General features: G+C 36.0%; 1 protein-coding gene across 7 annotated transcripts in view; it reads left to right on the top strand.

Moving 5' to 3' along the window:
• Positions 1–13453, top strand: part of SEMA4G (semaphorin 4G) — a 106705-nt gene that overhangs the window by 38122 nt on the left and 55130 nt on the right. For 3 of the 7 annotated variants that reach the window (XM_083363666.1, XM_083363667.1, XM_083363668.1), the window contains 3 exons: positions 9565–9721; positions 10154–10222; positions 11926–12170. In XM_083363666.1, the coding sequence (XP_083219792.1) occupies positions 12038–12170 (133 nt within the window). In that variant the 5' untranslated portion in view covers positions 9565–9721; positions 10154–10222; positions 11926–12037. The remainder of the gene's footprint in view (positions 1–9564; positions 9722–10153; positions 10223–11925; positions 12171–13453) is intronic. The other 4 variants (XM_083363669.1, XM_083363670.1, XM_083363671.1 and 1 more) reach the window with 3 other exon arrangements.

Raw genomic sequence — 13453 nt, 5'->3', positions numbered from 1 at the left:
CTGTAGTTATGTGCACTCTGCCTAGAGTACTGTAATGTAAAGAACGAACAGGAAGATAGGGAGAAATAAGGGCAATGGGGCATGTGTGTGCATGTGAGACTGGGTGGGCCCTCAAAATATAAACACTACTGGTTTCTAGGTTCTGTGTCAAATAGGAAGCTGGTGAACAACTGTACAGTATAACAAAACAGGAAAATGACTTGGATAGCCCATAACAATCCAAGCAGCACTGAAGAAAGATGAGGGGATGAAACTAGGAAGTAGGAACACCTGCCACAAGACTATCATTGCTATAGTGCAACTGACACTAACCAATAAAGCAAACATCTTCCCCACCAGAAGCTTTTAGATTATAAAGTTATGAATTCCCATGAAATAAAAATGGAAAACTCTTGCTAACAACAACAAACAGGTGCATAACTAATCAAAAATTGTTAAAAAAAACCTGAGCCTTCAAGTGGAAAAACCTGGGCCAATTCAAAAACATAGAGACAAATTGGGGTGGAACACAAAAAACACAGCCATATTCATCTTATCCATACTCAACTTGAGGCAATGGAAGACATTCAAGTATTAATAGATATTTTGATACTGTTGACCATGTATTGCCTTCAAAAATCAGAAAGTCTGATATTTTCAGCATATCGATTATATTGAAGAAGTGATCATGAATGATGGCACCAAGGAAGAGAATAAAGATTTAAGGTGCTGGTACTTATCTTTAAAGCCCTACATGGCTTAGGCCCGGGATATCTGCAGGACCGTCTGCTGCCGGGGACGACTTCCCATCACCCAGTGCGCTCACACAGAGAGGGCCTCCTCAGGGTGCCGTCGGCCAGACAATGTCGGCTGGCGACCCCCAGGGGGAGGGCCTTCTCTGTGGGAGCGCCAGCCCTTTGGAATCAACTCCCCCTTGAGCTTCGGATGGCCCCGGACCTCCGGTCCTTTCACCGCGACCTCAAGACGTTCTTTTTCCATCAGGCTGACCTGGATTGATGATGGGTTTTTAAAAGTTTTAATTTTAACTGTGTAATTAATATTTGGGGCTGTTATTTAATTTTTTCTTAACTTTTGTACTGCTGGTTTTTTATTGTTGTTAGCCGCCCTGAGTCCTCTGGGAGATAGGGCGGCATATAAGTCCCATAATAAATAATAAAATAAATAAATAAAATATAACCCATGATTAATCCCTGAGGGAACTGTAATAGGAAGCATTATAAGACTTTAACTAGCATTATAAGACTTTAACCCATAGTCAGTAATGCTCAGAAACAATTATCTAAACAATAGTAATTGGTGGTGAAGTATATCAAAGATACTGTACTCTCATTCTGAAGAAGCAGGGCAGAAGTAAGGCACTGAAAAAAACCCCAAAATCCCTCAGAGATTTCTCTGAAAGCACAGCTGAAAATGACTCACATATGAAACCCATGAATAATCACACAACATGCAGTACCTGTTAGGTGAAAGTTGAGATTGCATCCCAAATCTCAGTTCATTTATTAGTTTCATTAAAAGGCCTGTCTAGTACTGAAATATTGGGAAGGGGGACAGGAAAGCCCTTTGTTTTAATTGTTCTCCCCACGTCATATATAATTTAATTCCTTTGTTTTAATTGTTCTCCCCACGTCATATATAATTTAATTATCATTTACACATTTTCCTGATGATCCCTTAACTTGCTTTTTTTTAAAAGCTTAGAAATCCCAAAACTTTGCAGAATTTCTGTAGTCTCTCAATCATTTTGTTTGCCCTTTTATATAATTTTTAGAATATTTTTCTTAGCATTCTTTCTCAGGTTGGTATATTTCAAAATGATTATGTTGTAGAGACATATGAAGGCATTATGATGTTGGGAATTTTATTGTGGGTTTCATTCCTAATTACCCTCAATGTGGAAATTTAGCCTTCTAGAGCAACTACACATTGAGTCAATTTTTCTTCTTTTTTCTTTAATTCCAAAATTCCTGTTTGACAATATCAGCACCAGCTCCTCAATGAATCTATGGTTAGCATTTTTGCCTCCTGCAGCATGACAATAATTGATTATCTATTTTTTTTATTTGAATAGTAATTTATTTTTCCCTGTGGAAATATGCTTTTAGAGTTCTTTGTTGTCACAAGTGAAAATTTTACCATCTCATTGCTCACATCTAATTCTATAATACTTGTGAGCTAATAAACAAACACTGGCTTCAGTAAAGCTCGTGGAAGGGAGGGTCACTATTTACATTTTCCATTATAGAACTTTCAATTTATGCTTCCCAATCTCCATAAGTTATTGATTCAGAAGAGGAACTCTCTCTTATACCATGACTACTTTGTTAGCTGATGTCTTTTTAAATGAGGTACATCATCAAAACAATTTCACATCTGAGCAGTTTTAAAAATTCTTTGATGGGCAGCATCGGGAATAAGTGGCTTGTTTGTTTTCAGCTTGTCAATTAATTTTAAATGGAATTCCTTCTCTTGACACCATTCTTTCACTCAGCAGCTCATATTCTGTTTCTAAAAATGTCTAGTCCGGGACAATCTTATCTTTTTTTCTGCAATGAAAATAAAAGCAAAGAATTCAACTTCTCAGTCTCAAAATCCTTTCCCTTTTTATGATTATGCAATAGGTTAGCCGCTTCTACCAGCAGGCTACCTGAACCATGTCTGCAGGCAAGCCTTACAGAGTACAATAGATAGATTCACCCACCAATTAAAAAACAAAACATGTTATGGCTTAAACACAGTATATAAACCCGTCTGTTTTTTCAACAATAGAATGTTGGTGAAGTTCAGTTCCAAGCAGCTCCAGTGAACATGGCTAAATGATGATGGATGCCAGAAATTATACTCTGACAACATCTGGAGGAACCCTACTCCCCTGCCTTGGTTCTACAGAATGCTTATAGCCTATTTCTGCCCATCTGAATAATCAAAAAACGTAACTGGCCTTCTTCCCCAGAGGTTGCTCTTCTCAAGCATAAAGCTGTTGGCCTCATTTGGCCACAGCAAGGAATTCATTCTTTGCTGATAAGAAACAAAAAATGGATGATGCTTTGGTTTATATTGCAATTATTTATGAGATGATCCTTGCTTGATTCTTTTGTTTAGGCAACAGTGCTATAATGACTTTCTGGACACATTTATTTTTTAAAGTCCTAAATTGATGTAAAGAACTAAATATCAAAGCAAATAAGAAAACCTTCACATTTCCAGCCTTTGTCCAGCTTGTTTATTATGATCCACATTGGAGTAGCAATTGTCATCTATCCTATTTTGACCATGCCTCAAAGATAGGCAACCTTTTTCTTCTCTCAAGATAATTTCCACTGAGTAATCTGCTGGGACTGCATTCCAGTGGTGGGTAAATCATCCAACTGATACCTTACCACTTTTACTTTCTCTCTTCTTTCTGATCTTTGTTTCCTTTTTTCCCTACACTATAAGCTTTTGGAATTAACAGCTCTTGATGAGATTCAGTACTATCAGTACTATCAGCTATGCTATCTGATACGATTAATGTTTTGTGGTCGTTGCAGTCTCCTGTAGAGCTATGTTCAGAAATGGTATTGAGAGACTGCTATTTGATAATGTACTAGTTTTTGAACTAGAGTTCTATTTTGTCTCTGTGCTGTTGAATATCTAAATCAGACATGTCAAACACAAGGCCCGGGGGCCGGATCAGGCCCGCAAAGTGGTTTCATGCGGCCCGCGAAGCCATCCTGGAAACAGTGAGGGAACGGCCCCCACTGCCTTGGCCCTGGCCCAGAGACTCTCCTTCTGCCAGAGACCCTCAGATCTGTCCCACTCCTGCCCGGGCCCCCATAGGCACCCTTGATGCGAATGATGTAGAGCTGGCCACACCCACCCAGGCCATACACACTTTAGCCACGCCCACCCAGTAGGCCACACCCACCCTGGCCACACCCACCCAGCCCCCTGAGGGCAACCGCAATGCTGATGCGGCCCTCAATGAAATTGAGTTTGACACCCCTGATCTAAATGAAGGTGCTGTTGGAAATTATTTGGAGTTTTAAGAGGGGTGCCATCAATATCTAACTCTAAGGAAGCAATTAGTAATGATTTGTAAAGTTCAAATAATGTTGAAGGGCTAGAAAAGGGAAAACAAAGTAAATTAAGACAAGATAAAGATACTGATGATCAATAAGAAACTGGTCTTTGGGATGGAGGTTTAGACTTTTCAGGTAGGGATTGTACTACCCTTAAAAGAGCAGGTTTACAGTCAGGAACAATTATTAGATCCTCAATTGTCACTGGAGGGCAGGTGGCAACTATGGCAAGGAGCATATTTTTATAATTCTAGCTACTGTGCCAGCTTCTATTGTTCCTTATTGGTTTGGAAATATATTCCATTTTTTATCAGATATCTTGTTGATATTTTAGAAATGTCAGCAGCTAGCAAGATAGGCTGCTAGCTGGTGCAAGGTATAGGAATACCAGTGCTGAAGATTGCTTTAGGCACAGTTTAAAATGTTGCTATGGATCTCTAAAAGGTTTAATGGTTTACAGCAAGCATGACCAACCTGCAGCCCACAGTATGCAGGCAGCCCTGGACAGCTAGTAATGTGGCCCCACGAGATCGTAAACATTTAACATTATTTATACATATTCATTAATATATTTTGTATGTCACCCAAGAAAATTCCTCTTCACTCAATGAGGTCCAGACAAGCCAAAAAGTTGGACATGCCAAGTTTAGGGCTTAGCCTTTTGTATATCTATTAAACCTTTTGGTTCTGAGGTCTTCTGAAGGTGCCCCACAGTCAGAAACTTGTGTATCTAGTATACAGGAAAAGGCCTTATCCTAGATTACTCCCAGGTTGTGGAATCCACTCCTCAGTAATTGCATTTGACTCCCACTCTTTCCTTTTGCCAGGATTTTAATTGTTCATTGATGACTACAATACTTTTTTAATTATGTAGTATTTTAAAAGCTTGTGTTAATTTTCCGTAGTTTATTTATGTTAGGCTTGAATGCTGAAATTGTCTAGTCTTGTGAGTCAGGCCTTGGGTAACAGGTTGCCTTGTGTTGCCTTCTTCTTTAATGTGCCATCTATGCGATTAGATGAGAACAATAGTGAAGTCTTACTTGATTCTTTATACAAATTGAATTGTGCATTAATCCAGACTTGAATTACATAACTTCTTAATCATTAGTGTTAGGGTTTGCATAGATCACTCTATCTAATTCCTTTGCATATCAATTAGTTTTTCACTTTTCACAAGTTAGTTTGGGGATCACCATATTGTAATACTTACATTCTCATGGCAAGATTTTTAGCTAAGCAATAATTAATCTGTTACCATCAGATGTATTGGCTTTACAATATCCAGAATTCCTTTGGTCATACTAGCCAGGAATTTTACAAGTTGTCTTGGCAACACATCTGGAAGGCACCCAAATAGAAGTTTTAGTCTAGTACAACCTGCTTCTTATTTAAAGATGGTGGGGGTTGGAGCTAGATTTGTCTTTTGCCTTTGGTTTCTGCAAAACATAGAAAGAGAGTGAAGCTTCATCAATTTTTTATCTAGAATTCTGTGGCAGTATATGTAACATTAATAAGTTTGTTCGTGGCTGCTATATCACACCATTATGTAGCCAAAAGCTTCAGCAAAGTTTTCTAGCTTTTAAGCTATGAATAACTTCTCAGCTTTTAGCTTGTTAATTAGAATTGCTTTAAATATTGAAGAAAAAAATCTCTTTGCCATTTTAAGTTTTTGTGCTTGGCCTAGCAACGTCTTTTTGATGAAATTTTAGCATTTTGCAGACAGTCTTACCTTTTTAAGAAAGTATTTCTGGTTTGTCACGTGGAAGGCCAAACAGGGCCTTTCCAGTGCTATAGCTTGTGCTTATTTAACCAGGAACTTAGGACATATAGAACCAAACATTTTTTATTTTCCACTTCAGAGCTAAAAGTAACACACACATACACATGTCCTTCAGCATATCTATTTGTCCAAATTAGGTTTGCATTGCAGAATAAATTGAGGCAGAGTGACTCTCATGCACTGTATCTCCTTCTGTCTGCTCTAAGATGCTACAGTTCCTACTGACTTATAATTCCAGAAAGGCACTCTTCTATCATGTCCTGGTGCCTTTCCATTCAAGTGCCATTGCGTCATTTAGTTCTCTTGTTTTGGGAGCTATCAGAGTCCACTTTCCTTTAAGCACTCAGAGCAGAGAGATATTGATGTTTCATTATCTCAAGCCTCATAGTATAGAGCTTTACATTACTTCCACCACCCACCACTTGGGGAGAGGGGTATTTCCCTTTCTTTTACAGTGTGCATACTGTCTGGTATTTTGGTTACACTGACCACTAGGAGGCAGTATGTGACTCTTTTTGTCCTTTTTGGAACTCCTCAGATGTGAGTAGATGTTACTTTATATACATAATATCATTGTTTGGGAAATTACCTGAGAACCATATCTGGTTGTTTCTTAGAAACCTTCATTTTGGTGGTTTTCTACATGGTGTATACTGTATTCTTTCAGAACAAAGTTTCTTCTTCTATAGCTTGTTTTGAGGGAAATTTATACTCTATATTCTATTTTTTTATTCACAGCTTCACACAAATACAGTATATGACATAAGGTATAGATATGTAACTACAAGAATCTACAATTAATGCATATGATAACGTAACAACACTGGTAATAATTTACAGGTAGTCCTTGACTTACAACAGTTCATTTAGTGACAGTTTGAAGTTACAGTGGCACTAAAAAAGTGACTTATAGCCATTTTCCACACTTATGACCATTGCAGCACACCCATGGTCACATGATTTACATTTGGATGCTTGACAGCTGGTTCATATTTATGATGATTTTAGCAGCCTGGGTCATGTGATCCCCTTTTAGAACCTTCTGACAAGCAAAATCAATGGGGAAGCTGCATTCACTTAACAACCATGTTGTTAACCGAACAATTGCAATGATTCACTTAACAACTGTGGCAAGAAAGGTTGTAAAATGGGACAAAGCTCACAACAAATTTCCCAGTTAGCAACATAAATTATAGGGTCAGTTGTCATAACTCGAGGATTACCTGTATCACACTTCTCTCTGTATCCTGCTGCATTATAGTTCTCTTATTAATTTAATTTAATTTATTGAATTTAAGAGGAGTATGCTGAGGCAGTCAACTAAGAAACTATTAGTATACGTTCCTGGATAACAAATACATTTTTCTTTTATACAGTCAGTATTTTTCTTGTAGATGTGATAATATTGTTCAGATCAGGTGCTGCCATAACATTTTTGTTCATTTGGCAAGATTCTGATACATCTGCTTTACATGCTAGAATCTTTTTATAGTGTAGTGTAAGTACCTTGACTACTTTAAGATGTGTGGCCTTCATATCCCAGAATTTCCCAGCCAGTATGCTATGAAGCACACATCTTGAAATAGCCAAGGCTGAGAAACACTGGTGTAGAACTTCTCCAATAATCTATGTATCAAAGAATTGCCAAAATTTAAGGGAAAAAAATCTTAGTGTCTAAATTTAGTTCTCTTTTCTTGGATGTTGTGAGTGAATCCCCGGTTAAATTTCCTTTCATTTTGTTCCTAACAATTATATGGAGAAAATTAGTAGAATCAGAAGATAGTTAGGGGATTAGAAGGGAAGTGTCAGCCGTCCCAGGTAAACGAGACAGGAAACACAAATTGTTGACCTAATTCTACTTTATTATAAGGCTACCTTTACAAAATCTTGCAAGTCTAAAAGTTCTAACTTCCTGCTGCCACTTTTATCTGCATAATCTATTAGGACAGGTGCTTCCTAAGTTTCTTTCTCTGTCTCTTAAGTCACTGGGAGTTTCTGCCTCTCTTGTCTGATTGTTGCCTGATTGTTTCTTAGGCAGCATCTCTTCCCCTTGTTCCCCAACGTTATGCACACATTCCATTTCAGGAAGTATTTTTGACCAGCTTCCACTGAGATTCGTGGTGAATTACTGTAAACATTTTTGAAGGAGTTGGGATGATATTGCAGTGAAGAATGGTGACCAGATTCATGTTGGCCAGCAAAATCTCTCTTGATTGTGAGCTTGCCTATTTGCACTCTAGACAACTGCTTCTTGTGAGTAAACTACAGGAACTGAAGTTTTCATAGTTTTTGAGTTGAGCAGCTGGGAGTCAGGATTCCACCTAAGCTCATAAACATAGTATAGCCCACGGGTAGGCAACCTCGGCTCTTTTATGACTCATGGACTTCAACTCCCAGAATTCCTGAGTCAGCTATGCTGACTCAGGAATTCTGGGAGTTGAAGTCCATGAGTCATAAAAGAGCCGAGGTTGCCTACCTCTGGTATAGCCTATGCAGATGTAAAGCTGAACGTCTTTTATTGCTCATTTTGGATCTAATTAATCTACAATTAAATTTTCTTTGTGGCAGGATAAGGATTTTTTTTCCTGTTTCACAAAGCAATAGAAAAAAAAAGTTTTAAAGACTTAAGAATGTCTTAAGCTTAGTAAGGAGATGATGTAAGAAAGTAAAAAATAAAGGGAATAGTTACTCCAAAAGATTGCTTTTGAATACAATGGAATTAGACAAATGACCTGGGCCTTCATGGGAGTGTTTTCTTGTTATTATTAGAAGTGTAGGCAATTGGTGGAAATAAAAATAAAGGTAAGCGTACTATGAACTGATTATTGTTGACAGAGATGTGGATTGTGATGCTGACTAATTACAGAGTGGCATTAAAGACTAAAGTATTAAAAGGGAGACAAAAGAGGAAAAAAGTGGGAAAGCTTGCCTTTTCTTTTTCCCCTTGTTTGCAACAATTTTTCATTTGGGTTTTAATATAATGGCAAGAACTCAAAAAGTGGCAAAATTGTGTGTGGGGGGGGAGGAGGAGATTGTTAGAGCAATCGGCAGAGAGAGGAATTACACCATATTTTCTTCAGAAAATGTTTTAACAACTTGCCAGTAAATTAGTTGAATCACTGATAACTAAATTAATAGCCGTGGAAAAAAAGAATGGCTGAAAGACTTAATGATGAAAGAGGAGATGAAAGAGGAAGTTAAGAAGATGGAAAACTCTGTAAAATGAGTGTCTGGAGATATAAAACAAATTAATGACAAAGTGGAGATTTTGGAGAGTAAGACAAGTTATAAATAAAAAATTGGAAAGAGAATTAGATAACCTGGCTGTGTGGAATTGAGAGAGAAGGAATTTTGTTTGAGGCTTCTGATGAAGATATTAGAAAAAATATTAAAGTCTTTTGTGGAGGGGGATTGGGAAGTGGAAGATACAAAGGGAGAAATTGATAAAGTTGATAGAAAGAATTTGAGATTTCCAAGAATAAGAAATGTTCTAAGGGATGTTTTGGTGCACTTTGTCAATACGAAAAAAAGGGATCAAGTTTTGCAGCAGTATTTTAATACAAGACTGAAGATCAATAACATGATATAAAGAAATATGTTTAAAGAAATTCCTATTAAAATTTTTACTGATCAGAAATAATAAAAATGTTATTTTTTTTAACTGAAAGATAGATCCCATTTTGATGGGACAAATTGAAAAATGTAATTTTTATTTTTAAACAGCAGAGATTTTGACTAAGTTCTGTTCAGAAGAGGAGAGAATTTCTAGAAAAATTCAAGGAAGAGAAGATAAGATTCAAATGGAGGTGTCAGGACTACATAAAAACTTCAACACATTCAACAGGATATTGAAAGGGATGGTGCTGAATTAGGTCTACAGGTACTGATTTTTTTCTAAATGTTTGGCTTGATTATGGATTACAAATGCTTAATGTAGAATATAAATTGAGAAAATGCTCCACAAAAGAGGGAAAAAAGGTGATTTGAAAAACATAACATAATACAATTTGCGTACAAGAGATATTTATTAGAAGAAAGGATATAAAATATTTGGTTTACGAAAATTTGGGTGAAGAACAAAAGAAAAGAAATAGAATTGTTTTGCATATTAATTTGTATATTAATTAATTAACAACTAAAAATAGAACTTGTATTGACTGATGAGCATGGCAGATGTACTAGACTAGAAGTTAATTTGCTGAGACTTTGGAAGACTTTCGAATTCATGCCCCAAATGAGAATGACGTACTATTCTGTAAATGATGTATGCGAAAATTAATAGGTTTTTCTTATGAAAATTGGTGTTTGATAGGGAATTGGAATGGCATAATCTCTGCACAATTGGATAGAACGTCTGAGAAAAACATTAAAATCACTCAAGGTAATTTACCAAAAGGTTTTGCTTTTTGTTTTTGTTTTGATGGATATTTGGAAAGAGCAAAATGAAAATTCCAGAGAATGTACCTATTTTTCAGAAAGATCTAGCTCCTTGTCAAGAATAGAAATAATCTGGATTTCAAAGAACTTGGATACTAAGGTTTCTAAATTAGAAATACTGTCAAAGATTTTTTTAAGATTATAATCCTGTGAGTTTGGTTTAAAAAGAAAATCTAGTTCTTTCACATGGAGACTAAATGAAATGTTGTTACAGAAAGAAGTAATGGAGGATTGCAAAAAGAAATTAGAAGATTTTTGTTAAAATATACTTTGGGTAAAAGGAACCAATTTAAGAATGGTTTGGGATGTAAGTAAAGCTTTACTAGAGATTATTTTAACCTCTTTTAAGAAAAATGGATGGATATCTAAAGAAACAATGACTTCAGAGTTCATTGGGGGTTGTCCAGTGTTTTTTTTTAATACCCGATACTTCCTTCCAAAATGTCCCTAATCTTTTCTCCAATGCAATATGGAAGCAATAACATCAACCTGTCTTAGAAGGTCATTAAAATGAATTTCTTAAATCAATTTTGACATTAGAAACACCGAGTATTAATAGCAACTAATTGAAATGCAGAGCTACATCAGAATTTTATTCCTTTCTAGGAATAAATCTGAAATGAAATTAGTAATAACAACTATTTTTGTGGATTTGTAGTAAAGCACAAGTGATGTAAGGCATAAAATTGCAAACATGCAAATGTATCTTCTCAGTATTTTCACCTAAGCAATTTCCATGTTTGTGTTTAGGCATTTACAACTAGCTTGTTTTTCCTCCAAATTTTTTAATTTATATAATATCAGCTATTTAATAATTCAGCTATATTTTCTAACTGAAGCTACTATAATGTCACTGCAACAGAACAGAAATTTTTGTAACATTCAAGAGCTGGCCTCAGCGGATCCAGTGCATTTGATCTAGTTGTTTGTGGCATTGGGATTTACTGAGGACAATTTTCAGATCAGGGAAATGAAACAGTTTTTAAAATGTGTTGCTCGGACTATGATGTCTGTGGCTTTTCAGAGCTCCAAGACAGTTTTCCATCTGTGACAGATTGGTTACAGAAGAATCATTGTCTGAAATGATGGGGAAAAATATAGGAGAAAACTGAAGATTAATACAGGAGGTGAGGCAGGGATGAGGAACAGTTCAACAGGGATATAGAAGTTGCTTGTTCTACAGGAACAGCGACCATATGTCCTTAATTATAAAGAACAGCCCTTCATTTCCTTTAGTTCTATCTTTCTCTCTTTCTGTCTATCTATCTATTTATTTTTGGTTTTGCCCTTGAATTTTCCTTTGTAAAGGAAAGTTAGAAACTAAACAATTTTCTTATTTTTATGAAATACTTTCAGATTTGCCCCCTTCTCAAGTTTGCCTTTTATTTTTTCCATGAAAATATGGTCACTGTTTAAATCATGCAAAGTACTCAGACTGTATTTTGTATCTTTCCATTTTGGGGAGAACTTGAAGGACATATTCAATTTGTTGTACAGATCCTCAGATCTAGGCTGAATGAAGTTCACCTTTTAAAAGGTACGAGCAAATGTCTGACTTGAGAGAATGTCTAGGTTAGACGATTATATTGGTGCTGGAATATTCCATTATTATTATTTTTTAAAAAAAGCTTTCATTTTGTATTTCAGGATTTTCTTTGCAACCTGTGATGCCACATGTAGAATCAACAGGATATTTTTCCAACTATCCAAGGCAAACTTGTAGAAAAGGGCTGTCTTGCCCTGTGAGCAGCAGCCTTGGATGACCAGGAAAATGAAAGAAAATGTGCTGTTTTATCTGATGGGTCTCTCTGTGGCCACAATAATGGGATATCCTTCCAGGTTGTCTTCTGCGGATTTGGATGCCACCCCCCGTATAACAATTGTCTATAACGGTAAAGGAAATCTCTGGTTTTCTGGAATTAATATGACATGCTAATTTTGATGCATCTTGAATGCATGTGAAGAATAATATGTAGGTTGTGTGTGTGGGTGATGGTGGTGTTTGTGAATATTTAAAAGATTTTAAATGCATTCATACTTCATGTTTTGTATAAGCAAAGTTCTGGATTCTCTGTCTCTCTCATACACTTTTTGTGACACTTTCAAGGCTAACACATTTAATTTTGTAGACAAATTGTAACCGCCTGTTTGGTGACTATATTTAAATCAAGAAAGAAAAAAGTGATTTTTTAAAATTTCAGGTAACTATGCTTGTGATAAATTATGAAGTTCATGGAATACACTGTAGTCGCGTTATTGACCTCTGTGTTCTTTTCATAGCCTGCTTTCTTGAAGTTGGGAAGGAGGATTGATAGTCTGGTGACCCTTTAGTTTAAATTATTCTACAGTAAACATATTCTAATGTGAAGCAAATCTTAAAGGGCAATTTCAGTAAACCATTTTCCAAACATTTTTGTGGCAGACATTATAATATCTTGAAAGATGCAGTATAACTGTTTTGAAATTTTCAAATCTTTTGAAAGAACTGTTGACAAAAATTAACTTCTTCCAAGATCCAAATCTGGTCTCCTCTGAAATGGGATATGGGTTAGTCAGTTTTGATTATTGGAAGTTAACCCTTATCTCTACTCACCAGTCGGAGATCCATGTATGGAAATACAATGAATACAATAAATGAAATACTAAGCATTTCCATAGTTTCTTGAATTGTACTGATAGGGTAGAGCCAACAGAGCTATTTACAAGTATTTGCTTTATTATTTTAATGCTAAAGTGATAATAGTTGCATCCAGTATTACACTAGCTGTGTAGTCTTTGATTTCTGTTACCAATTATGGAATATTCACTTGACTTTTTGGTGGTAGAATTGTGATTTGCTACTGTGGATTCCAGAACCTTCACAGCTCTGTGATACAGTAACTTAATGGATTTATGAGATAATACCAAAGAGATACCATAGTTGTTTTTGTGAGGCTGGAAACAATAGAGGACTGTTGTACATTGGTGATTTGCATGAGTTATATAAGCCATTAATATTAATGTGGAGAGAGTGCACTATGATGTGAATGAATGATATAATAATGACAGTGTGCTGATTCTTTTCATCTGTTATACTAATGGCTCTATAAACTGGACTGTAGGAAAATCCAAAATATTAAAACTATCAGTTTTATTACCTTCACTGAAATCTATTGTTCTGACTTGAAATAATTAT

Source organism: Vipera ursinii (genome assembly GCF_947247035.1).
Source record: "Vipera ursinii genome assembly, chromosome: 5".
Classification (NCBI taxonomy): domain Eukaryota; kingdom Metazoa; phylum Chordata; class Lepidosauria; order Squamata; family Viperidae; genus Vipera; species Vipera ursinii.
This window is presented reverse-complemented; position numbering and strand designations above follow the sequence as displayed.